The sequence below is a fragment of the Oryzias melastigma genome, linkage group LG22 (genome assembly GCF_002922805.2).
Source record: "Oryzias melastigma strain HK-1 linkage group LG22, ASM292280v2, whole genome shotgun sequence".
Lineage (NCBI taxonomy): Eukaryota > Metazoa > Chordata > Actinopteri > Beloniformes > Adrianichthyidae > Oryzias > Oryzias melastigma.
The window spans coordinates 9,977,551-10,003,264 of NC_050533.1; the positions used below are offsets into that span (position 1 = coordinate 9,977,551).

Here is a 25,714-nt window from a genome sequence, read left to right on the forward strand (position 1 = left end):
GGGCTAGCAGGGCAGCCTTCTGAGGCGTTACGTCTAATTTAGCTAACGATAGCTGATGTTGTTGGACTAACGTTTGAGGGAGGGAGCTGGCATCAGCTGGATGCCGCGAAACTGCATATTTGAACCACTTTTGGCGGATTGTCAAGACAGCAGTGGCAGACGAAAAGCTAAAATTGGACCTCAAAGAGACGCAAGGGGTTAATATAATATAGGCAGGTAGTAAGTGGCTAGTGCGGTTATAGTTTTGATATTTAGTCGCGTTTTGGGAGGTGCATCCGCGGTAAATCAGCGAGGCCCCATAGTCTGTCTGGTCCCAATCGCCCGTGATTTGCGGTGAACAAACTGGTGAAGGCGCAGTTCTTCTCGGCTGGGGGGACAACTTGACAGCGAGGCCCCTGGCTACACTCCCCTCCCCCCAGTGCGGTCCATCCATTCGTCCCAGCCCGATTGACCACCTCCCCGCTTGAGCTCCAAGCGAGGGTCGGGGATTTTTTTTTCCTCTGGAGGTGGGAAACGCCGAAAACCGTGACCGAGAGTGTTTGTCGGGTCCCGTTCAAACCGGGCTGCCAAAAAAACCGGAGGGGATGACTCTGGAGTCCATGATGGCTTGCTGCCTGAGTGAGGAAGCGAAGGAGTCGAAACGAATCAATGCAGAAATTGACAAACAACTTCGCCGAGACAAGCGAGACTCCAGGAGAGAACTGAAATTACTACTGCTCGGTAAGTTGTGCGGTCATTTTTATCAGCCTGCATTTCTTAACTGTCAGATGAGTGTGTCACTGCATGGGTAGCCAAACGTCTTGGGCCTTCTTGGCATTGCTAGCTAATATGCTGCTAGGTGTGTTAGCTTTAAAAAAAATCCCATTAAATCTAAGGCAGTTAGGCTTGATTGCTAACAAAATACAATAAAAACGAGTTGTTTATTTTTTTTGTTGATTGCTGGTTTACGTTTCGTTATTGGATCTGCTTTGTCCATGCGGGTGTCTGCAGCAACCATGGCCGCATTATGAAATAATGGGCCCATGGGCAAATCCATGTATTATGTCCCTTTACTTCCTCCATACAGATGTGAGACCATCTAATTTATAAATGCATGACAATCTCGCATCATGTTGATACGAGTTAAGTTTTTATTTTTGGTAGTGTATAAAAGCTATCTTAATTATTTCTTGCCACATAAGGGGGGATTTGTACAAAAATAGAAGGAAAAAATCTGGATGGTTTACTGAATTATATTGTTCTCATTAAAAATATGTAATGTTAGCTATTTAATTAAATTACCTGTGTTTTCCACTAAGATCTAATTCGTTCACATATTAACTGTATTTCATCCAACTTGTGTAATTTTTTATGTGCATTGTGCACATCAGGTAAATCCACTGTTTAGATTTTTCATGGCATACTTTCAGTACACTTTGCATCTGCCCGTAAGTTGTATCCCCTGTGGATTTGCATATTTGGAAGTTATGCAATCTTACTGTGAAGTATTATGCTGATGATTTGACATAAACAAATGCTATAGCAAATACGTTTTGCATGCTGTCTTTTAAGATCTAAAATATTTTAAAACTGAAACACAAAAAATTAAAGTGATATTGAATTAATTTCAGAATGCAAATGGTGAATGGTTCCTCTAAAATGTTTTTATTGATGATCATACCTTTTTAGTAATTGTCTCTTTTTGCAGTAATGTAGATAGTATTGCATTTTGTTTTGTGGTTCAGTTTTACACCATTTTAAAGCTGCTTTGTGCTTGTATTTCATTATAGACATGGCAAAAAATAAATGTTAAGAATTTGGTCTGTATTTAGGGTGTACTAATATGACAAATACTATGGTACTTTGAATTTGCAGTACTGCAGGCAATGGAATTCATGTAACAATCTCTGGCATTCAGCTGGTATTTGTAGCCATGTATTTTTTTTATTTTCATTTTCAGTCACCTTTAGCCAAAGTGAATTATTGGTTTCTTCCAGTTGAAACTAATGTCTATAGTGTCTTGCCCAAGGACACAACTGGGATACTTGGGATTTGTACCCTAAGCTAACTTCGGCAGCTAGCCACTGAACTCATTGAGCTACAGCCACCCCTCTCGACTTACCTAACACTCTTTGTCAAACAGTGCATTATGATAATGCTGTCGTAAATGACTTTTGCATTGGTAAACGCGGTCAAAGTATGCATTAGAGGTTGTAGAGTTTATATCAGGCTACAACTAACTGGGCAGCTGCACTCCGAATTCCACTTTGGTTTCTGTTTTATGTTCACTAATTTATGTGTTGGTTTCCTGTAAATGGCTTTAGATTGATGCTTGCACACCTAAAAGTCACTGGAGTAAAAGAGCTGCCGCAGCTTTAGGTTCCATCAAGTTGCATCCCAATAATTCTACAAGAGGGATCTTGAGGTGACTTGTTCCCCGAGTCCTGGCCAACTCTTGACAAATGAGCCTTTTTTTTTGTTTCATCTGCAGCTAATGTCACAAATAAATGCTTCCAAAAGACCAGGATACTGAGGGATTTGCCCCCTCATCCAGGAGTCTAGCTGAGTAGGTTAGCTATTTTTATAACTGGTGTGTGGGCAGGTGGGAGCTGCTGTTGAATAAGTTGCCCTGCACTGCATTGATACATAGTTCTGTGGACACACAAAGAAACAGTGGGCCATGATTTATCACAAATCCACTTTTACTTCTCCTTGGATCGTGCTTCTTGTGTCTATGCAGCTTCTAATATGCTAACTCTCAACTTCTTCCGCACGTCACTCACAAAAGCATGTTGGAGGGGGAGCAGGTATCCATTTTTAGGACAATTAGTATTATCTAGGTTGCATCCTTAGCTTCAAATCATTTGCTCCAATTTCTCTCGAACCAAAGCGGCTCTGGTTATTTGACATGTGTGTCTCCTTTTATTTCCCTGCTGAATACCTCTGCTCAGTGAAATAGGCCACTCCAAAGCCATAACATTGATGGGGCATATTCTAGTTTTAACGCCGTACACTTTCAGGTCTCTTCTACCTGGCTGCAGGTGGAAGATGGAGCGGGATTTTGGGGGCTGCAGGTTTAAAAAGGTGCAAAATAGCACTCGTCTCTAATGACTGATCATTATTAAAGGGTTGGGTGGTCTGATACTGAAATATTTAAAGAGTCAGAAAATGCCCTCAGCTACAATTTAGGATTTTCTCTCTTTTCAATACTGTTTTACATTAATAAGAGAGAAAACATAAATGTGAAAAACATAAATCAAATAAGAGCAATCAGTGATGTTGTGAGTGGATCATGCTATGTCAGTTAAGTCTGTTTAGTAGATGCCTGGATAAGGAAGTGGAAGAGGAGATTAGTCTAGGGTTTAATAAGCTTGGTTAAACATGTCTGCTTCTTAGACTTTGAGATGTCACTGACTCTTATTATCCTCGGGCATTATTTTTAGGGCCCTCAATGAGCTGCCTGCTTCTCCACACCTCACTGGAGCAAGAAGGTGATTTCTGTCTTTAAATGGTTAACCATATGTGTCACAGCGGGTGCCCCTTTCATGTTTCATAGATCTTCACACACACGGTTGGTGGATTTATGCAAAAAAATATATATACAAAATCTTTGACAAATAACATTTGTGAAGTTTCTCCATGATTTAACACAAAGGAGCTTTATTTGAAAAGTGCCTTATATACCGGAGTTGTACCTGAAAGTGCTTTACATACTACTTTATTATGGAAGAAATAAAAAAAGGAAAAGGAGGACTTCAGAGGAGGGCTCTTAAGGGTTTTTTCTTTTGTTAAATCGAGGCAAATGACATGAAAAGATGATAGACTTTGCCAAAGAAATAAGATCAAGTGGACTTAAGCTTGTTGCTCTTTCTTTTGGTTAAATTTGCAATACATTTCCACGTTGCCCTTTAGATTTGACTGAGCCTTCCAGAATGTAACGTTTATCTTTTATAATTTTTTTTATTTAGGTTTTACATGGAGTAGAAGAGTAAATGGTCTGCTTTAGCTGAATTATGGCTCGATTTAGATAATCCAATAATTTAATTGATCTTCACTTATAAAATGCAGAATTAAACCATCCACAGGGCTGCAAGATTTGAGGAAAACACACAATGTGCAATACTAGTGATCAATATTGTGATGACTTGACTTGCAATACATGAACAGTATACAAGTCAACATTAAGTCAAATTAAACTCCAAACAACTCTTGTCTACATAGAAGCCGGACATCTAAGATTAAAGGCGTCCATCCAATTTGTTAAATGTGTAAAGGGCTCTAATAAATATGTTAGTATGTTGCAAAAAATTGTTTTAGCTTGCAGTTTATACCATCTTTTGCGGTACGTGTGTTGCTCAGCGAAATAATGAGAAATTTACGATTTATTGTGCAGACCTATTCCTCAAATCAGTGAATTAATTCATCTTTAAAGGTTTCTTTTTGTTTCTTTTGTCTTTTTCAGCCAGAGGTTTTAAAAATAATTTTAGAAAAATCATATTAATAAATGGACATTTTTGCCTTAATTTGGTTTACACCAATAGTTAAGTGAAAATAGTTTTCTTAACCGGACAAATATACGTTTAAATGGAAAATGTAAAACACTTTAATCAAACCAAATCTAATCCAACTAAGTTTTTACCTTTTTTCAATAATACCCAGCACTTACATTTATAATAGTTGTAGTTTTTATTCATGTTTGAATTGGTTGCATTGCTAACCCTTGCTTCTGTTGCTGAGTTGAGATTCTGCTCTGTAGGAAAACCCATGGAAAACTTTAGAAATTACTGTTTTCCAACATCCAACTTGGAAGTTCTTGGAACTTCTGTCATAGTCAACTTAAGTATAGCGCCTTTCACAAAGTGAAACACAAAGCGCTTAACATAAAAGGAAATAAAATACATATTAAAAAAGCAAAAAACAGTGTTTAAAAGCAAATTCACACAGAAAACGGGACATTAACACAAAAAATGAACACCCCTCCCTCCCTCAGTTACCCCCCCACCCCAAGTTAAAAGTTAAATTCCCACTATTTTTCATGCACCTAGGTGTGTGAAATGTGTTCTCTGCATTTGCCCCGTCCCCTGGGGGCCCGGTGAGCTGCAGACACAGCTGCTGAGTGTCAAGCAGGGAGGCACTGGGTCCCATTTTTAGAGTCTTTGGTATGACTCGGCCGGGATTTGAACCCACAATCTCAGGGCGGACACTCTACCACAAGGCCACTGAGCTGGTTAAGTTCCCCCAATATGACCCTTAACAACAAAAATGAATTAATTGAAGATCAATTCATTTAAAGAATCTGTCTGACCACTTGTTTTGTCCACATTTTAGGTTCTAACTTGTGACACCCTATCACCAAAACCCTCAGAATTGTCGAGTCTTTGGCTGGAGTTGTTTCTGCTCATCTTCATCCGATCATTTTGTTTGTGGGTGAAAGTCTGATTTACTAGCAAAGTTAAAACATGAAACATTTAGAGATTTTTTTTTTCTAATTCTTATTGATATATACAGTCAATCTTCCATCCACTCATTCATACACAAGTCACACACTAATGGCATTATAGTTGCCATGCAGGGAGCTATCCAGACTTCCAGGAGTAATGTGGGGTTCATTGTCTTGTCCAAGGACACTTCGACACACAGGCAGGCAGAGCGGAAATCAAACCATTCAATCAGAGGTCACCTGCTTTATCTCTGCAGCACAATTATTGTTGGAAAATGCATTTTTATATTTCTTTTTTTTCCACTTCTCCCCCTGTTTTTCTTATAATTACTAAACTTTCCTCATGCAAGATTGGCCTCCTGTACCGCTTCTGTCTACATCTCTTTTTTTCAGTCATTAATCGCGCTGTTAACACCCATCAATGCTGCTTCACGCAACCACTAAGTGCTTGCAACGATACCACCAAATGGTGTGGTGATGCAACACAATGTTGGGAAAGCACCGGGACTCTTAGCAGCCTTTTTGTACCTCTGCTAATTGGTATTATTACTGGACTTCTTTCATGCACTCAAATTCTTAGAAGTTACCCACATTTTCTTGAAAAATTATTGTAAAATGGGGTTGAATAGATACAATTTCTCTGGAGATTAAGCTTTGGGCTTGAAGGAAAGGATTTCAGTGACTGCTTAAAGGCACTGATGTTTGTCTTCATCATTGCTATTAAACATAAGACATTAAAACCATGGAAGACAAGAAATGTAAGTTTTACTATATTTTTCACAAAAAAATGTGTTGTATTTTTAACCACTTGTCCAGAAACTGAAAGCTGGGCTGCTTGCCTCAGCCGTCAGTGCCATATCAGGCCGTACTGATAATTTAGTGCTCCACAGATCAGCGGTTTGGCTTTACTTGGTCAAAACACATTGGGCCAGGACCTCTAGCCTTTTCCTGCTTTGGGTAAATGAGCTGCTGGAGTGTTTTAGCAAAGTCAGATAGCATTTAGCAAACACTTTTTGGAAGCATTTTTTTTTTTTACTTTCTCCAATTCAGTTGGGACTGAATGAATTCATTCCACACCCTGCAATGAAACTTGCAGACTTGAGTCTGTATGTGTAATGGTAAAGGCACATCAGTATAACCCTACATTCCCCATAAATCCAATTCTTTCTTTTATTGTTTTCTTCTTCATTAACACAGACTTATAAAATAAGCCAGCTTTTAGCTTTTGTTGCAAACATTGTTGAACTATTCTTTTAATGCTGAGCTTCTTTTAAAACTGTCCAAAAACCAGCTAATATCAACCTTTAAGCAAAGTTTGGGTCATTGTACCATTACTTTACATGAATTTAGTGCTACAACCATCTAATATAGAGCAGCAAGGTGTAACAGTTGATCAGAGGCTTTGTGTGACAGGATTTTGTTGATAAAGTTGCAACGTGTCATTTTGAAGTCCTAATTGATCTTATTGTTCTTGCTTGTTTTCTGAGTCCGTAGAACGTCTTGTTACAGGAACAGTGTGGTTGAACCAGAGAAAGGATCAGAGGTTAGGTTTGGATGTTTATTGCTGACTTTACTTCTCTTGCCAAGCCTTCTTATTTTGTTCTTATATGGCAGGATGTTCTAGCTCAGCTCCTCAGAGGGTGTGTTGTGCGTGTCTGCATGTGTGTTCGCTCAGTGCCAGTGGACGTGGAGCCATGTGGTTTGCCAGATATTGCTAAAATCTCCTGGCAGTGGTCTGACCCTACACTAAATGTTTTAATGGCTGTTTTTGTTATTGTTTTTATAAAAACTTCTAAAAAATGATCTAAAATTCACAAAAGTATTTATTTGAACTTTTTGTTTTTGATTAAAAAGTTCTAAAAAGTACAAAACCACAGTCAAAATTGTGTTGTCCAAAAAACTCTTTGGTGTCCTAATATATTTAACCCCCGAAGCATCATCTAAACAAGCAAAAACCTTGATTAGGTGCATTTGTCTGAGGCCCTTTGAGAGTTCCAGTGCTGTAGTTTGGCTTTTTTGGAGTTGCAAATGAACAGTGTAATTATTTAGGAAGCCTGCCAACTGAATAGTAATGAAAGCTACACACTATAGAGAAGAGGAACTTTACCAGCTTTGGTGCACTGAGAAATGCTTCTAAAAAGTTCATGTAAAACCTCATTGTTATGCATTGTAAAATTAGCCCCCAAAAATCGATTGTTTTGAGCTTTTTTTAATTTTTGAAACTATTTTTGCAAAAGAGCATGCTACCTTTTTGATTCCTGTGAATCAGCGGTCATTCATTTAGGTTCGTGGTGTTTTGATGGCCTATATTTGTGATCAGGATTTCTGTCTGTGGGATCTAAAACAGCCAAAACAAAGCATAAGCTGATTTTACAACCTTCCATAAAAGATGCACTATTAAAAAAAAAAAAAAAATCTAGAGAAAAATCCTCAGGCCACTAACTGCTTAGCCAAAACCTTTGTTGTAGAAAGATGACTGGTGAAACGATCCTGTACATTAAAACAGCTTTTTGATTTTAAATAACAACAAAAAAAGTTTCTAATGAAACTGACAGTCTTTATCTTTGTGTCTGACAAAGAAAACATTTAAAGACATCTTCTCGCTTTAACATATGTCCTTAAGTCTTTTTCTTCTGTCCTAAAAAATGTTGTTGTTTGTCACCTGTCATAGCTAAGTCTTCCCCATATCATCTACTTATTATCACCGTTATCTTTGCGGCATCTTTGAGTATCCATGAAACTCCTCTTTTATTGTTTTACAGCAGCTAAAAGAATAATCATTCTGGAATGAAGTAACTTCAGAGACTCTTGCACACATTTTTGTATTGTCTTTTTGAGCATTAAATTTACATTCCACTTGTAATACTTTAAAGACCCGCTGCAATGAAAATTGTGTTATTAGAGTTTGTAACATGTTAAAGCATTTATCACATGATAGATTAATGAAAAATTAAGATTAAAACTAAATTTCTGAGTATTTCTTTATTCAGAAAGTGTTGGATCACAAGCAGATGAAAATCTGATGTTTAAAAATAAACTCGAGTTTGTGATGCATCAACTGCCTTGGTCAGGCTAAAGTTTCCTTGCTCTGCTACAATTCAAAAACTCCCCATTTGAAGACAAATTGATTCATTAACGTCTTTGTTTTCCTCGCTTGAGCTGGCATTTGGCTCAAAACTGTACGGCTGGATAGCTCTTGGTCCGCTCGCAGTTTTTGTTTTTTTTGCAGTGCTAATGTTAGCTTGGGCATGTGAGGTGCTACAAGCTAGTGGGAGACGGCATAAACAAAGTGCTGATGGAAAATTAGCAGAGCTAACTTCTGCGCCAACACAACTCAAGAGGCGAATTTCTGATGATCTACTGCTGCTCTGCAAAAAAGTGTATTTTGCTAACAACTGCATATTCATGATTAAAGGACCTATATCGTATAAAATCAACGTTTTTGAGCTTTTTAGTGTATTACGATATTAATTCCTCTCAAAAACAACCCCAAAGCGATGATTTGATTCATACACGGATTTCAGGGCATTCCTCTAAAACCCTGCTCTCTGAGCACCAGCCCCTCCCAATCCAATCAAGTGACATCACAAAGTAATGAACAGCCCCTCCCAGGAAGAGTGCGCTGCCAGCACCACCCCCAGGCTAAAACACACACACTCTCCGTGGAGCTAGCGGTAATCGGCAAAACCTTTTCATTTTATAAACACAGTATGCACACCCATCTTTGCAAAACTTGGGATGTCGTTTGTTTTCATGGGGCGAAACCCAGAAATGCTACTGAGGCTGACTTTAGGCTAATGTCATGAAATGGGCGCCATCCACAAGGGGGTGTGCTACAGAGATTGAATCGTCTTGCTTTCGGGTAGGAAAAGAGTTTTAAAAAACAGACATTAGTTTCACATATTCGATATTCATTTGATCAACTAATAACGGAGTTATATGGACCCGTAAGCTGTCTGCAAAAGTGAAATAATAATTTTGTACATTTATGTAAAAAACTGAGACATTTTATTTGCAGTAAACCTTTCCCATCCTCATTTTTTGTATCCGTGGATTCATCAGTTGTTCTCGTTAACTATATATGAGAACTGGACTGAGTGTGACATCACCTGTTGAAAATGGCCTACTAACGGCTCCAATGAAATAAAGTCACTTCAGTCACCATTTTTTTGCAATACGGACGCCACCATGTTGGAGCCTGACGTCAGTAAGCATCACCGAATCAGTCTGTCACTGTTTCTATGGCAACCATATCTATTGGCAGTCCGATTGTTGGAAGTCCACACCTCTACCACTTAAAAGTAGGCTTGGAGAATTTGTCAAATGCTTCAGAGACCACCTACTTTTATTGAGCCGTCTTATTGGTCAGTTTGTAACATGAATAACTTGCACCACACAGAAATATTATTACATAATTGGATTAGCTAAAACACGTTTAAAACAGTAGCAGCGTAAGAATGGTTATTCTGTCAAATATAATGACTGAGCTGTTTATTTCTGAGCTGTTTATATCAATAGAAGTCTATGGAATTTTGGCTTCTTGGAGCCACCAAGTACTTCCTATTTGGAGTGTGAGGAGGGAGGGGTCACTCAGTCCAATTCTCATGTTCTCCATTGAAGATGTTTTTTTCTGCCTGTTTTTTCCGCTGTAAATGGTCCTGCACCTTGTTCTCATCTTAACACATTATGTCCTTCCCATGCCTCTGTCTTCTACACAGCTCTGATCACGCAGATGAGCACACTCTCACATTCTTAAAAAGGGTCATTGCTGGTTCTCCTGAGATATGCGAGAGTGAAAAAGCTGGAGGGAGACTGTCCCATATATCGCCACTACCCCAATCCCTAGACAGGACAAAAAGCCACAATCTGCATCTTCTTTCACTTTCAGTATTGCTAGCTTTTTCGGAGTGGCATTTTTGTTGTTTACACCCACCAGCTGCTGCCTACAGGGGATTACGCACCTCTCGGAGGGATTCACGGATTCACCTTTGTCTCTTGGTGTTTTAAGTGTTCCTGGATTTGACAAACTTGATTATTTTTTAAGCCAAATTGTGTTTTTTGGGTTTTTTTTTTTTGTTACTTTCCAGAGGCATAAAACTATCATAGCTTTTTATTGCAATCTGTATTTTCTGCTCACATGGACGCTGCTGCAACTTATTCGTCTAACTATTTTTGTTCCCCCCACCCCTCATCCTTTGCTTCACCCACTCCCACTTAACCAGAACTTGTCAGTGAAAGCTCACTCAGCAGACAAGGCCCTCCTGGGGTGGTCAAAGCCAAAGTTTGTGAGAGACTGCATTTTGTGCAGCGCATGCCTCAGCATGCATGTTCGATTTACAGCTCCGACACCCACGCATGTGGAGCTCTCAGCAGATGCAGAGACATCAGCACAAAGCGGCGAATACTGACAGCGAGTAACACAATAGACTTGACAGCAAGCAACAGTAGCTGCTTTACTGTTTTTCTTGTAAGCATCAGCCTTCACGGCTCAGGTCAGTGCAGGGGGAAGAAATGGGCCATCACTGTGGAGGTAACATCCGTGCCTTGAGGTTGACCACAGGATCCTTGTGTGGCCACAGTTGGTTAAGCAGGTGGTGTGTGTCTTGTGTTGCTCAAGGCTGTCTTGACTCAGTCTTTCTTCTTTGTCTGCCTAAAAGAGGCCAGTTTCTATGAAGAGTTAACAGGATTTTAGCTCATCTTATGGGTGTGTTTGTGATTCATTAGTATTTTTCCAAAGTCCCAACAGAAATTATACCTGTTTGAGTCCATTTTTTGAAAGATTGGTCATCCTTTAACCTCTGCAGTCCATGCATGACTGGGATTATTTCATGCTTGCTGGCAGGACCAGTTTAAAAACAAAGATAAGCCACCAGTGTTCATACCAGTGAGCCATCATGTTTTTTTGTTTTGTCATGCCACTGTGCAATTTTTTCTGATAACATTTTATCAGTAGGAATGGTTTTGTGAAGGAAATTCAAAAAGTTAAGCTAAAATATGTGGGCGTGTTCGCAGCTGTTGCGCTATATGAAAATGGCTGACCCAGAACTACCTCACAGTATGGCAACCAAAACAATGGAGACACCTTTGTCAGCCTTCGTGTCACAAGCTGACATCAGGCACGTTATGTAAAGGCTTATGAAAGATCAGGATACAGGTGAAGTGTTGAGCGCCTTAACGTGACTGAATCAATCCCTCAATTTTCTTTTTTTTTTTTGAACAGTCTTGTCTGTAGATTTCTCTCCTCACCGAGGCTCGTCTTTCATCAGCATGGCGTGGATGTGTGGGCTGCGTAGTGTACCTCACGGTTGCATTGGGACGTCGTCTTAGCTCGTTCCTTTGCTTCCTCACAGCTGCTTAGAACAAGAAAGCAATATCAAGCTGAAGTAGTGAGTGAGCTATTAAAAGGTGACCTCCTTTTTCTAGGTCATTACCAAAAAAGAATGGATGGATTCTAGTTATGAATATCCAAAATTCTTGACAGAGAGGGATGAGAATGGAGAGGCATATTTTTTGCCTAGGGGATGTTGGGTGGGGTGAAGTGGAGCAGAGTGGAGGGGGTGGATTTAAGGAAGAGTTGGTTAGGGCATGGAAATGGTTGTGGCTAAACGCTGGTGTGATCTGGGGAGGAAAAATGGGAAGAGAGACGCACGTAGTGTGCTGTCTGGTCAAAGGGGGACACGATGGTTATGAGAGCATAGCAGAGGGAGATCTTGTGACGGGGTCACGAGAAATAAATCAGACATTAAGCTGAGAAGTGATCTTATTGCTTCTCTGCAGAAGCAGGCTGCAGTGACTACCACTGCAGCCCCTCACAAAGAATACACTCTCTGTACTTTTCTCTTGTGTGTGTTTGGATCATTTTTTTTCTTTGCCTGCCTATTCTGTAGTCTCTGGTGTGTATCCCTCACTGCAAGGCAATGATACATTCATGTGATTTTTGTGTTGGTTGAGGAGTTGGACAGGGGTCATTTCCCGCTGTGGAGAGATACTCGGAGGGGTGTGAGTTTAAAGATTTTTCTCCTTCTCACATGAACAAGGGAGCCGTCTGCCCTCACCCTCTGCCGGCCTCGTAGCTGCTTCCACCCCGAAATATCAGTAGAGGTTAGGGCCCTTCTTCTCTGTGGTACACCAAATGATGAAGAGCACAGAGCAGGCCTGAGGGGCTCTCGGTTATATTTACTGTCTGCTACGAAAGAGAGGAGAGGGAAGGGGCGGATGGGAGGGGTTTATAAAAAGAAGGGAGAAAAAAAAAATACACCGAAGCGAAAAAGCAAGGGAGACAGAGGAGGGGTTGCTATGGAAACGGAAGTATGGCTGCTCTTCAAAAACCTTGAATGTAGGTGGTGGTGAGATGAATGTGTGTGTGTGTGTGGTTTTTTTTTTCTCTCTTTTCTTCCCACCTCGTCTTTCCTTTTCAGCTTTGCAGTTATTATGGATTTGCTGGATGCCTTTTGATATCACAGAGGACTGAATGCCATCAGCTTATTTTCTTCATAGCCTCAGGGTGGTATTTCTTAGCAGGATGTAGTCCACTGAAGGCTGAGAAATGTGGGTTAGGCCCAACAGCACCGCCCCACCCCACTGTCACACAAACATACACAGACCCATAAAGACGAGTTTGTTTAGCATTCATTCAATAAGGTGATACGTTATGAGAAATAGTGCAAAAGCAGGACACACCTACTGCAGAGAGAGGCTGAAGACGACCTCTTTGCACTACTATTTATGTGCATTATATTTAAGAGCTTCAGCAACTTTCTATTTCTGTGTTTCAGCAGTATTTTAAAATTTTGTTGATGAAAGGAGAATTGTTGAATTGAAAACTTTTCAGCAAATTATCAAGGATTTTTAAGTTTCAGCTAGTTTTAGAGGCTTTAAATGTTGTTGTGAACGTCGATATATGGCGGTTCTCTGTATTCCAGCTTGTTTCCGCCAATGCTAGCACAACCGCCAAACTGCACCGGTAGTCTAAAGTGTACAGAGCAAACAGAAACTGCTAAACCTGACTGCAGAGAGTTCAAACTCCAAATATTTTCTTAAGTGTTTAAATAACTTGTGGAGTGACTGACAACTTTATCGCTGCCGTTGACTTGTTAGAAACAGTTTTGATGTGGCTTATTGTGTGATAGTTTTGTCAAATTGAACTGGAGAAATTACACATTTTATTCACAAAAATAATAATAGAAAAAAATTATCTGCTTATTTATCCAGCTTTAAACCCCCAAAACTGGGAGCACAATGTCTGCCTCTAGTCCTATTGACCTTTCAGTTTTTGTTCTATATCCCTTTTTATAGTAACAAACTGTCTCTGTAGAAGCATTACTGCTTAAAAAAGGTCCCATATGTCCCTGTGGCATAAAAAAGCAAATATAGATTGAAAGCAAAGGATAACAACTGCGAGTATTTTTACGATCCTGTCCATCATTTTGACATTCAAGGAGAAAGTCGAGCGTAACCTCTGGGTGAGAGGAGCGTCTCCTGCTGTGTTACTGACCACCCTCTTAGACACACAGCCCTGAAACCGTTCTGTCTGTCAGGAAATCAATAATCCAGGCTGCCGAGGAGAAATCTACCTGTATTTTTAGATTTTTTTTTTTATGTTGGGGTAGAGCATTCTTTATCTTATTGCACTGATGAATGGTTTTATTGTTCAAAAGGTGTGGATCTAACGTATGTTTCTTTAAACCCGTACATCTTGCAGACGGTGTGTCTAAGTAGAGCAGAGGTGTTGCTCTTTGACAGTTCACAGAGTTGTCTCTTCAACATGGGGCATGTTCTCATAATCATCTTAATTCAATCACCTCATGTTTCCTTCATCCTCTGGGAAGTATTCTGCAGTTGCTCACTTCTGCAAACTGCGCCAAGTCTTCCTGATGCAGGACAAAGAAGATTCTTTAACTTAATTGTCGTCATAACCAGTTTAGCTAATAAGCTTGGAATTTTAACAGAGGGATTTCAGAAGACGCGAACTGCCTTTAGTTTGGTCTCAGAAATGAAAGCGATGAGTGAAGAATTCATTTTTTAAAGGTTTAGGAAATAAATGCTTTTGGATAAAAATCGGTTTGCATAATGAACAGAGACCGAATTTGGTCACTTCCGCCTTGTTTAGTTGTTTTCTGTGATTTTAGGGATTATTCGTTTAAAGAGGCAGAAGTGGCTTTTAGCTTTTGTAGTAATGGGTCTGACTGGGGTTCTAAAAAACGGCTTTGTCCTGGAATGCGTAACGTGTTTATATGTCATGTGCACAGAGTTTTCAACATTAAACTGATTGAATTTATGGAGCTTTTTAAGAAGAGGAAATGCTGATCTAGAAATTGTTGGAAGCTAGATTTAATTTATTTTTTGTATCAAGAAACTGCATAAAAATTATTAATATTTGGTCACTCCCTTCAGTGGAAACGCTCTTAGTATAGGTCTATGTGAAACAGGAAAGTTCCATATATTACAACACAACTCAAACAAACATTTTTAGGCTTAGTAGGTTTATACAAATATCAAAGTTTTTTCGAACTCTTTCAGTTTTGCCTTTTGATGGCTATACACATGAAATGATAAAATTGATTTAAAAATATTATGTTGAACAATGACCGACTAGCAGAGCTGTTTAGTCACCTGATCAAATGTGTGTTTGGAGCTCCAAAGATGATGGCTTTACCTTCCTCTTACTGCCTGTGACGCTAAAGTCAAAAGTTAATAGATTTGGATTCCAAATTCTGGGCACAATTCATGTTATTGATACTGGAGCAAGGTAATTTTGTTCGACCCGTTTGTAACATTGTAGTAACTCTGCTCTGCTTCTCTTCAGGTACGGGAGAAAGTGGGAAGAGCACCTTCATCAAGCAAATGAGGATCATCCACGGAGCGGGATACTCAGACGAAGATAAGAGGGGTTTCATCCGGCTTGTTTACCAAAACATCTTCACCTCCATGCAGGCCATGATCCGAGCCACCGAGACCCTCAAAATCCCATACAAATATGAAGAGAACAGGGTAAGAGGCTGACCCTAACTAAAGAACAGCAACGTTGTTTTTCTCTTCTTTTTTTATTACTTTAAAAAACATTCTGAGCCACAAAAATTGAGTTTTGACAACACTTACTGCAAAAATTTAAAAGTTTGAATATGTCAGAGCATTGGATTTTTTTAATAGCCTTACATATGAACAAAAAGCCTAATTTTCATTAGAATTTCACTATTTATTTGCTCTTTCAAAATGGCAAAAAAGAGCGAAACAGATGGAGAAGAGGATGTAACTTAAATGTAAAACGGAGCAGAAAGAGTCCCTATAACATGGTGGACAGTCTTGATTTTAAAGCTGAATGTAAATCAAAATGTGTATAAATTTAATGTGTAAATAAAGCAAATCCAGCCTTTAATCAAAAATGTCCCTCTCAAACTATAGTTTTGTTTCTATTGTGGAATTGAGTGATCTTTTAATCATGATTATGCAGATTTTAGATAAAGTCAGCTTTCTGCTGAGCGGCAGGAGTTCATCAAAAATGGATTGTGGGTGGTACTGTTGGTGAGGAAGTTAGCCTTTTGCTAATTTTCCCATCAGCTCTTTGTTTATGTTCTCTCCTATTAGCTCTCATAGCTCCTCACAAGCCCAGGCTAACATTAGTGTAGCAAAAAAACAAAAACGGTGAGAAATATCACAGCTATGCAGCCGTACAGTTTTGATCCAGATTCCAGCTCAGACGAGGAAAGCGAAGGATCTGTTTATCAGGGAGATTTTGGCCCGCCCATAGCTGCTTCACAAACCTGAGCTTTTTCAATCTGGGGGTTTTCATCTGCTTCTAATCTATCATTATTTGAATAAAGAAATACTCAGAAACACAGTTTAAATCTTAAATTCTTTTATCATTTTCATCCATCACGAGGGAAATGCTATAAGAACATGGTTCAAACACCAAAAACAAAATTTTAATTGGAGTGGGTCTCTAAATGGCAGGCCATTCCTTCAGAGCACTTTTTTATGCAGTGATGGAAGCTGAGGATCTCCGCCAATAGCTGCTTCAGTTTTCTCTGGACATCCTAACAAGCTTTCATCAGCTCTAATAAATGGATGCGGCAGTGCTTCAGTTCAGAGCTGCGCTCGCTTCCTCTCTCCAATAAGTGTGCTCTTGATTTTTAGGCAAATGTCCAAAGTGGAGACGAACCATTAACTGTATTTGCAATAAAATAGTGATGTGATGATTGCAAGGCTGCGATTTTGGTTCTGGTCACATGATGCACCATCGAGAAAGTACAATGATGGGTAGAGGAAGTGTGGCCATGCTGCATCTTGAGAACCGACACCAGCAGAACGTGAATGCCGGAGAGGAACACGATAAACCGTTCTGAGGTGTTTAGAAAGCCAAAACCTCCAAAAGCTAGAGTGTTGGGAACCTCAAAACTCCCTACAGGGTTTACTAGTGCAGTTGCAACAAACTCTCCACCTCATTCCAGCACCACCCGTCTTAACCCCCTCCTCTAAATTCACACGTCCCGCTGGAGAGTCTGGTGATGTGGCCTTTTTATTTTATGACCACCATAAGACTTTTGTCCAGAATTTGACAATTTTTCATATTTTAGCTGAAATAGAAACGATTTAAAACCATGACTGAAAATTAGCTTATAGAAGGAGCGCTATGTCTCTGTCAGAACCAGTTAAACCAGTTCAAACCAAATAGCTGGAAGGGTAAAGTTTGAGAAGAACTTCACCTCTGGGAAACTCTTGAGAAATAGATTTTACTCGAGTAGCAGTATTGATGGAGTTGTCGAAATCTTGTACATTTTGTTCTATATAAAAATATAAAAAGTTTTCTGTCTTGATCGCCTAAAAATAGATTTGTTTTATCACTATTCCAAAAGATCATATTTTACTTTCTATTTTTAAGTCAAACTATTTGTAATTATATTATGTACTTTAAGTAAAAAATAAGAAAACTGCTGGTGTCCTGGATAAATGAGACAAACTTTGACGAAACTTCTAGCACAAAGAGATGTCCACAATTATCTGCTTGTTTAAGCTGACGAGAATATATGGAGTCATCTGTTCTACAGTGATGGAAGAACCCATTAATGTGAAACCGTTTCCTCCTCTGACCACATTCCCTGCCTCACTCCCCTCTCTCCTGCGTGTCTTCAGGCCAACGCCATGCTTGTGAAGGAAGTGGACATCGAGAAGATCAATGGCTTTGATCAGCCCTACGTCGTAGCTATTAAAAGCCTGTGGGCCGACCCGGGTATCCAGGAGGCGTACGACCGCCGCAGAGAGTACCAGCTGTCTGACTCCACCAAATAGTACGTCTGACTCTTTTTTTTTATTCCTAAATATTTGGGCTGTGACTCCTGTCCAAGACAAAAAAAAAGTGATTTGATAAGCCAGCCTGCGCACAAACTGTGTGGTTAAGATTTAATCATTTTGAAGTTTATTTACCGTCGAAAAAATGTTCTAAAAAGTATTTGAAGGTTTATGATGCCGATTACTGTAAACATTTAGGTTTTTGCTACAGTAAAAATGTGGAAAGAAAAAATGTACTTTTTGTTATCCTTTTAAAATAAATCTATTTTTATTTTAAGTCTCTGATACATTTTTAATGGTTTTAAAACGGTTTTAAGGCAGACAAATCTGAAGGAGTCAGTTTGACTATTTTTTTAGTTTATAAATGTACAATTTTAAGGATTTTATGTGAGCTGACCCCAAAAATTTTATTTTTTTGTGTGTGTTTTGTTATTTTCCAATAATGTGTCCATGTTGTGTGTATGCAGGTTTTGTTAGGCAGTGAATTAGCCATTAGTTAACAGGTTCTTATAGCTGTCAAAGTTTCTAATTTAACAACTGTATTAAAATTCTGTCACACACAGATATAGATAAGTGCTCTTCATTAAAAAAAAAAGAAAAAGCAGAAAAAATTTATCTGTTAAAAATGAATGAATAAACAGGGTTGAAGCATTTTTAAAACATTATTTGAGTTAGAAAAATTATTTAACCCTTCTATATTGGATGGCTAAACTCTAAGTAGCTCTGAAATTCATACATTTAATTTAAATCTTTGCAACACAATTTATACTGACCACCTAGAGGCAGTGCACTCGCTTTCTACTGCCCCCTGGTTGCAGCTGTGCTTTACTGCAGCTGCTCTTTACCTTTAATCAGGCTGTGGACAGGTGTTTGTATTGCCTGTGGGTGCCTTGTGTGTGTGTGTGTGTGTTGGGGTTAAATTAGGAAATAGAAGAATATTTGAATTGTTTTAATTAAATGTTTTCCACATATTTCATGCATATCTCCAGTTACCTTAATGATATAGATCGTCTGACTGCGGAGGGATATGTTCCCACCCAGCAGGATGTGCTGAGGGTCCGTGTTCCCACCACGGGTATCATAGAATACCCATTTGACCTGGAGAACGTCATCTTCAGGTACCCCCAGGGCTCTGGGACAGCAGCATCAGCTAGAAGACATAAACCACTGATGACTGTCAGAATGGAGGTTCAGATAGAGATTTATTTATTTTTTATTTTTTTAAAGGACTAGAATTTTGATTTTACCATTAGAATATCAACTGTAATCCAAACAGTGAGTATATTTTGCTCATCGGATTACAGTTGGGAGGTAAATAAAAGGTCATCTGATTGGACATCAGTGGTTTGCGTCTTAAACTGTGCTGAGGTTCTGGCCGCAGAAGAGAGCATAAGGGCGGACATGCTACTCGGGGAGCAGCCACTAAGCGCCAGATAAAGAAGGATTAGGGAGTGATGTCAAAGATTCTCCAGGAGTTTTACAATGATGTCGTCTGCCATAGTTGGACTTTTACATTTGAACTGGAAATGTTCCATTTCCTCGTCAAAATTGGAAGATAGACTGAATCCTGCCGTCTCTGACACCACACTTCCGATCCTTCTTTACACACTAGAAGTGCTGCAGCTGAAGCCACTGATGCCACCTCACTGACCGCACAGCAACCCAACAACGGCCCGTCTGCGATTCTCCTCTCTTAAAATCAAAGCTGCACACTTGTGGCAGCATCAAATGGGTTTACGCAGAAAGTGCAGGTGGAGCAGTAGCAAAAACTAACACCCTCTTTTGGAGATGTGGCTTTATATTTGAATCTTCTCCTACAGGACTCGTCCACACTTTCCTGGAATGGCAGGGGGGTGCGGTTATTGCCTGTCATGCTTTATATAACTGTTCTCTTGCATTCTTTTCCCACTTTCTCTCTCTATTTTTTTTTTTGTTTTTCTTTTTCCTGACTGCCCGCCTGTAGTTATCTTACGGATCTGGATCGTATTGCAGATCCCAGCTATCTTCCCACTCAGCAGGATGTACTCAGGGTGCGCATCCCCACTACAGGAATCATAGAGTACCCGTTCGACTTGCAAAGCATCATTTTCAGGTAGAAAGACGCCTTCTGTGGCTGTGTTTCTCCGTGTTGTGTCAGGACTTAATCAACTGTATTTTTTATTTTCCCAATTGATTCCCCTAATATACAATTCCCATTAATCAAAATACCCATGTCTCTATCCCACTCCTGTTCCCTACCCTTCACGGCATCTTCTTGTGATCACTTCAAATCAAAGTAAAACTTCATAAGCGTGCACTTAACCTTTTGCCACCAACAGCCGTGGTCCCACACAGAGCAGAACCTTAAACGAACACAAAGTCCTACATTTCGCTGCCTGGTCTCTGTAAATGGGGCATCTCCTCTTTTCCTCCTCCTTTCCTCCCCGGTTGTCACAAGAAATGAGGTCGTCCTCGCCGCTGTGGAGGAATGTTATTTTGAGCAGCAGGTTCCTGGAGGGCCTATATTCGCCCTGGGTCTCTGGTGACTACAATGGACTGGGCCACCACTAGGGGGCACCACTGCCTTGTAGTTAATGGCTGATTTTTTTCTCTTCTTAATTCAGTTTCCAAAGAAACACTCATAATCTGACATCCTGCACATTTAGAAAACTGCAGAGCATTTAACTTCAGCATGCGACCAGAAAAAGTTCTCAAAGGCTTAATGAAACGAGGACTTAAAGTCTCTGATGAGTGAGGTGGTGTCATCATCAAGGAGAAGTGTGAAGCACCGTAAAGTTTACTCTCCGACGCATAAACCAGCAGTTTCTGTGATGGACCCTTTTTTTGTCTGCTTCTTGCCCTCCGTATTGCCTTTTACTCTCCTTTGTGTCCCTTTCCATCCGTTTCTTTTATCCTCTTTATTCGTGTCTTCTTTTTTCCAGTTTGTCTTCTCCAAATCTGTTTCAAGTGTTAACGGGCACTCCAGGAAAAAGTTGACTAAGAAACCCATGCGCCATGACTTTCCTTTTTTCACTGACGCTCAGTAACAGTTCAGACTGATCTAGTATCAGATTTAATGTTGGCTGGATTTAGAAACATGCAAGAATTTTGTCTAATTTGAAAGATTCTTGTAAAAAGCAAAATTAGTGAAAACACGACATCATCAGGCAGCAGGCTCACTTCTGTGCGTTTGCAGTATTTATTTTTTTTTTTTTACTTTTGAACTGATTCTAGATCAGTATTGAGGGGAAAGCTCATATGGTTGCATGCACAGATATCCTGCTTAACATCTCTAAAGCTTACTGACGCTTCAAACCTGCTCTTCTTTTATAAAACGAGCTGCACCTTTGCTTTTACTTTTTAGACACCTAAGAACTGATTTAAAGTTTTAATTGTGTTGTTGATCAAAGGGGATGAATCCATCAGGTGTGGTTGAGGTTCAAAATGAAAGTATTATTTCCAGAAATAATTGATAATTCTCCTTAAATTAATAATTTTACATTGTTTTTAGATTTTTACTTTTCTTACAGTCAATATGGGCTTTAAAACTAGAAGTTTTTATTATAATTTAATTATTTTAAAAGGTTTAAAACAAGTCTCGTCCCCTTTTTCTTGCATTGCTTCATACTGAATGTATCCTGATGGATTCAAAACCTTTTTGAGCTGAAACTCTCAGCTCTTTCATCTAAAACAGACCTTTTTGCTGTAATCTAGGTTCTCCTAATATTCCTTCTTTACGCTTTTTTTCTTTGAATCCTCGCCCTCATCTTGCCATCAGGATGGTGGATGTGGGGGGCCAAAGGTCCGAGAGGAGGAAGTGGATTCACTGCTTTGAGAACGTCACCTCCATCATGTTCCTCGTGGCTCTCAGCGAGTACGACCAGGTGCTGGTGGAGTCGGACAACGAGGTCAGCGAATGTGGATTTAGCAAAGCTAGATGTTTTATGTGCAGAGAGAAAAAACTTTTTTTTTTTTTCACTGCAGAACCGCATGGAGGAGAGTAAGGCTCTGTTCAGGACTATCATTACCTACCCGTGGTTTCAAAACTCCTCAGTCATCCTGTTCCTCAACAAGAAGGACCTCCTAGAGGAGAAGATCTCCTACTCCCATTTGGTTGATTACTTTCCTGAATTTGATGGTAAGATTTCAGGCATATTAGTTTGTACACACCCTTTAATGAATCACTTTTCACAGATCTTTAACATGAAAGTCTTCGAAAGTTTTAGTTAATTTTAGAAAATAAAACAGGAAGTTGCAATTTTTGCTCTCCTTTAATTAATTATTTTATTTCTTCTTTAATGAAAACTTTTATACACATTTATTCCACATATATCACCTTCTAAAACTATAAGCAAAATCCACAAAGTAGGACTCTAGATGTTTTGAGAGATGTTTTAATCTTTCAAAGTTCAAACCTTCATAGAAAATTTATCAGTTTTTAAAGGATAAAAACAAAAACTGGTTGTAGTCAAAGATTTATGTAAATTGGTTAGCTGAATGCATTCTGTACAGGAGACTTGCCATGGAAGGAGATTGATTGACAAGAAAGCATAAGACTGAGCACTGCTAAAAGAAAAAAAACATTCTGCAAAATTTGACTAAAACAGCAAAACTGTGAAAGTTAAGCCAGGTTATAGCAAGTGAACACTGTATACAGTCGGACAAAATAGTCTCCTGAACCTTAAAAAATAATCAAGAACTAACTGTTGCCGCTTTGCAAGAATTTATATCGATGCTTCATGTCTGTTTTGGCACATTTTTTAATATTTATATAGGAGTAGAATTCATGATCTCAACTTTATGGTCAAACTATTTTCATAGTTGAAAGCTGGTCTTATTTTTCCTTTAAAAGTTTTAAAGTCGCTCTCCAACTATATATTCTTTCTATGGTAAATCGTTCCCAATGGTTTTTAATTATGATTGTGAAGTTTTTAGCCAAAATCAAAACGTCCTTGTCGATTTTTAAAAGCATATTCTGAAGCCCAACATGGAATTTATATGAGTTGTGGGTGGAACTGTTGGTGCGGAAGCTAGCTCCGCTAGTTTCCCAACAGCCCTTTGTTTACTCTCACTCCCACTAGCTTATAACGCCTCACAAGCCCAAGCTAACATTAGCATAGCGAGCAATATCAGAGCTATGCAGCTGTACATTTTAATGCAGCTCAGACAGAGAATTGAAGACATTAATGGATCTGTCTGCAAGAATTATAGTGGAGAACGGAGACTTTGGCCCCGCCCATAACAGTTACTGAGTCAGCTTTTTCAAAATGTGCGTTTTTTATCTTCTCCAGATCCAACGCGATTTTAATAAAGAAATACTCGGTTTAAATCTTAGATTATTATTTATAGGTCCTCCATCATGAGAAAAATGCATGATAAAAACACCATTTTCATTGGAGTGGGTCTTAAGACAATTTATCTTGAGCTAGAAATTATTAAATAAAGACTGTTCTTTCAGTTTGGAATTGAAAAGTTCTTGGTACCAAGAAAAAAATATTTGCAAAGTGAAAAACAAAAAATAGGCAAAAATAGTGGTTTCCATACCATATTAAGAAGCAAGAAATTTACCCCAAGATGCAAAACCTTTTTTAAACTTTGAAAGAGGAAATAACGATGATCAAAGTAGTTTTTTAAAAAGGTGAAATGAAGCAGAAGAAGTGAAAGAAAAACACAAGAACTGAAACTTTGCTTTTGGCAAACGTATAACAGAAAGCACTGTTGACTAAACCCGGCACCACTCTGGAAGCTTTTGCCCATTACAGCTGATTAAAGCAGCTCAGTCAGTTGTTTAATTCCAATCCTGGAAAACCGTGTTTAATTTACTGAAGATTAAAGACAGACGAGCTCCACAACAAGTGTGGTGTTGGTGGAGCGGGAACGCTTTCATCGAGTCGTTTTTAAACTCTGCGTCTTTGTTTTCAGGTCCCCAGAGAGATCCTCAGGCAGCGCGGGAGTTCATCCTCAAAATGTTTGTGGACTTGAACCCCGACAGCGACAAGATCATCTACTCCCACTTCACCTGTGCCACGGACACTGAGAACATCCGCTTCGTGTTTGCAGCTGTCAAAGACACCATCCTACAGCTCAATCTCAAAGAGTACAACCTGGTGTGAGGGCCCCGTACGATGCACACCGCCTCCCCACTGCACAAACACGCCACTCTTTGGGAATGTGCTGTCGACTCCACATGCGTTACATGGAACACCACTCCAGCTCACACCTACACACACACATTCAAACATAACTATTGCTTCTTTTGATTTGATTTTCTCCCCTAGTGAAGTTCACAGATCCTCCCTTTCCCCTCTCATGTGAGCGTGCTCCTTCCTCCTCCTCCTTCACCGAAACGTCTTTACTCCTCCTCTTCGGCAGCTTCGCGTGTCAGCGTCTTCAGCCTCCAAACTACGGTCAGATTTGGCTCTGACCTTTGGTATAATAGTGACTTGAAAGGGTTTTGGCTTTTTTAAAAACTGTTTCTTTCTGTGTGTGTGTGCATATTTGGGGCAGCACTGATTAGCGCGGAGCAAATCAAAACCCTTACCCACCTAGAGTTGTGAAGGAACGTTTATTTAGCCGACGCCACCCGAGGACCAACCGTGCTGAGGAAGAGACGGCGCCGCTCGTCTCACACACACATATACACACTAAACAAAAAAAAGGGATGGGAGGGGGTCAAGGAGTCCATCTCTTCCTCGCATCTTTGAATGTACTCCCAACACGAGCATCGCAGTCGCAAAAAACAAAAAAATCAAAAATGTACATAATGAAGCAAACGCATATGTAAACACTTCAAAAGCTGGAGGCGTGGCTAATCCGAATCTGTTCATTGCTGAGATTTTTTTAATATGTTTTTAATGATAAGAGTTTGTCGCTTCGTCTCATTCTATTAAAGACGTTGACTAAATAAGGTGGAGATTAAAAAATCACAAAAAAATCGAAAAAAAGAGATAATCTTTAAAAAATAAAAAATAAATAAGCAGCTCTAAATTTACTTGACGTTAGTACACTTTAAGGTCTCGGTAGTTTTTATATTTTTGAGTTGATCACACGCTTCCCTCCTCACTCCAAGTCAGTAACAAACACTAGCTGCAAGTGGGAGAGCCTGCTTTGGACGGTCTGCGCTTTGATAGGAGGATTTAGGAGTGCAGCTTCTTCAACAGGATGGAAGCTGTAAAGTCTGCGAGGTGTGAGGAGAACATCTCTGCTGTCAGACTGACGTCTCACAGTCGTCCAATCACTTCCTGATCAGGACCTTTTTTTTTTATTATTTTATTATTGTCACTTTCTTTAAAAAAATTGCTGGTGAGTGTTGAGAGGAGGAGAGTAGTGATGAGCCTTTTACAGGAAACACTAAAATGTTTGTGTATATTTGTAAATACATATGCACAAAACACTGTACAAAAACAAAACACTTAGTTGAACGCCATCTTTGGCAAAAAGAAGAATCATTAGATTTTTTTTTTCATTTGAATTTGAGTATTAATACTGTGATTTTTGTTGATTAATAGGACTACACAGAGCTGGGCGTGTGTGTGGAAATGAACGTCTACACCACGCCGCTGCAACACATCTGCCGCCCAAGTAAAATTTGATCAGGGCAGATTTGAAAAATTTACTCGTCAATTTTTTTTTTTTTTTGTATTTATATAATTTATGGACCAGATTTGAAGGTGTTGATAATCTGACTGCTTGTGATTCTGTCATGTTGAAGGGCTCCTTTTCTCATGGCAGAGCCTACTTGAGTCTGAACTGCTGTAAAAAAAAAGAAAAAAAAAAGAAAAATAGAAAAAAAATCAACAAAAAAAAACCCTGAATGTCTGCTATAGTAAGGAATTTATCTCTGCTTTCTATTTCTTGGAGACATTTACAGTCGTACTCGCCATTCTCAGTCCACGATAAAACTGTTTGGTTTGCCCTCACGCATTTCTTTTTAATCTCCTTTTTGAGTTTTAGATGCAGCGCTGTAATACATATGTTAAAAAAGTGTACAGTACAAACTTAGGTGGACCTTTTTTTTTTTTTTTTTTTTTT

At 39.3% G+C, this 25,714-nt stretch overlaps 1 protein-coding gene across 2 annotated transcripts; it reads left to right on the plus strand.

Moving 5' to 3' along the window:
* The first annotated feature begins 584 nt into the window (after positions 1-584).
* Positions 585-25,602, plus strand: gna11b (guanine nucleotide binding protein (G protein), alpha 11b (Gq class)). 2 transcript variants are annotated; one of them, XM_024267095.2, is made up of 7 exons: positions 585-720; positions 15,225-15,409; positions 17,549-17,703; positions 19,668-19,796; positions 21,462-21,591; positions 21,668-21,821; positions 23,606-25,602. In XM_024267095.2, the coding sequence occupies exons 1-7, from the start codon at positions 585-587 to the stop codon at positions 23,794-23,796; spliced, it is 1,080 nt and encodes a 359-aa protein (XP_024122863.1). In that variant the 3' UTR covers positions 23,797-25,602. The 2 variants fall into 2 exon arrangements, with proteins under 2 accessions (XP_024122863.1, XP_024122871.1); XM_024267103.1 differs by lacking the exon at positions 19,668-19,796 and adding an exon at positions 18,694-18,822 and having other exon boundaries at positions 23,606-23,796.
* The last annotated feature ends 112 nt before the right edge of the window (positions 25,603-25,714 follow it).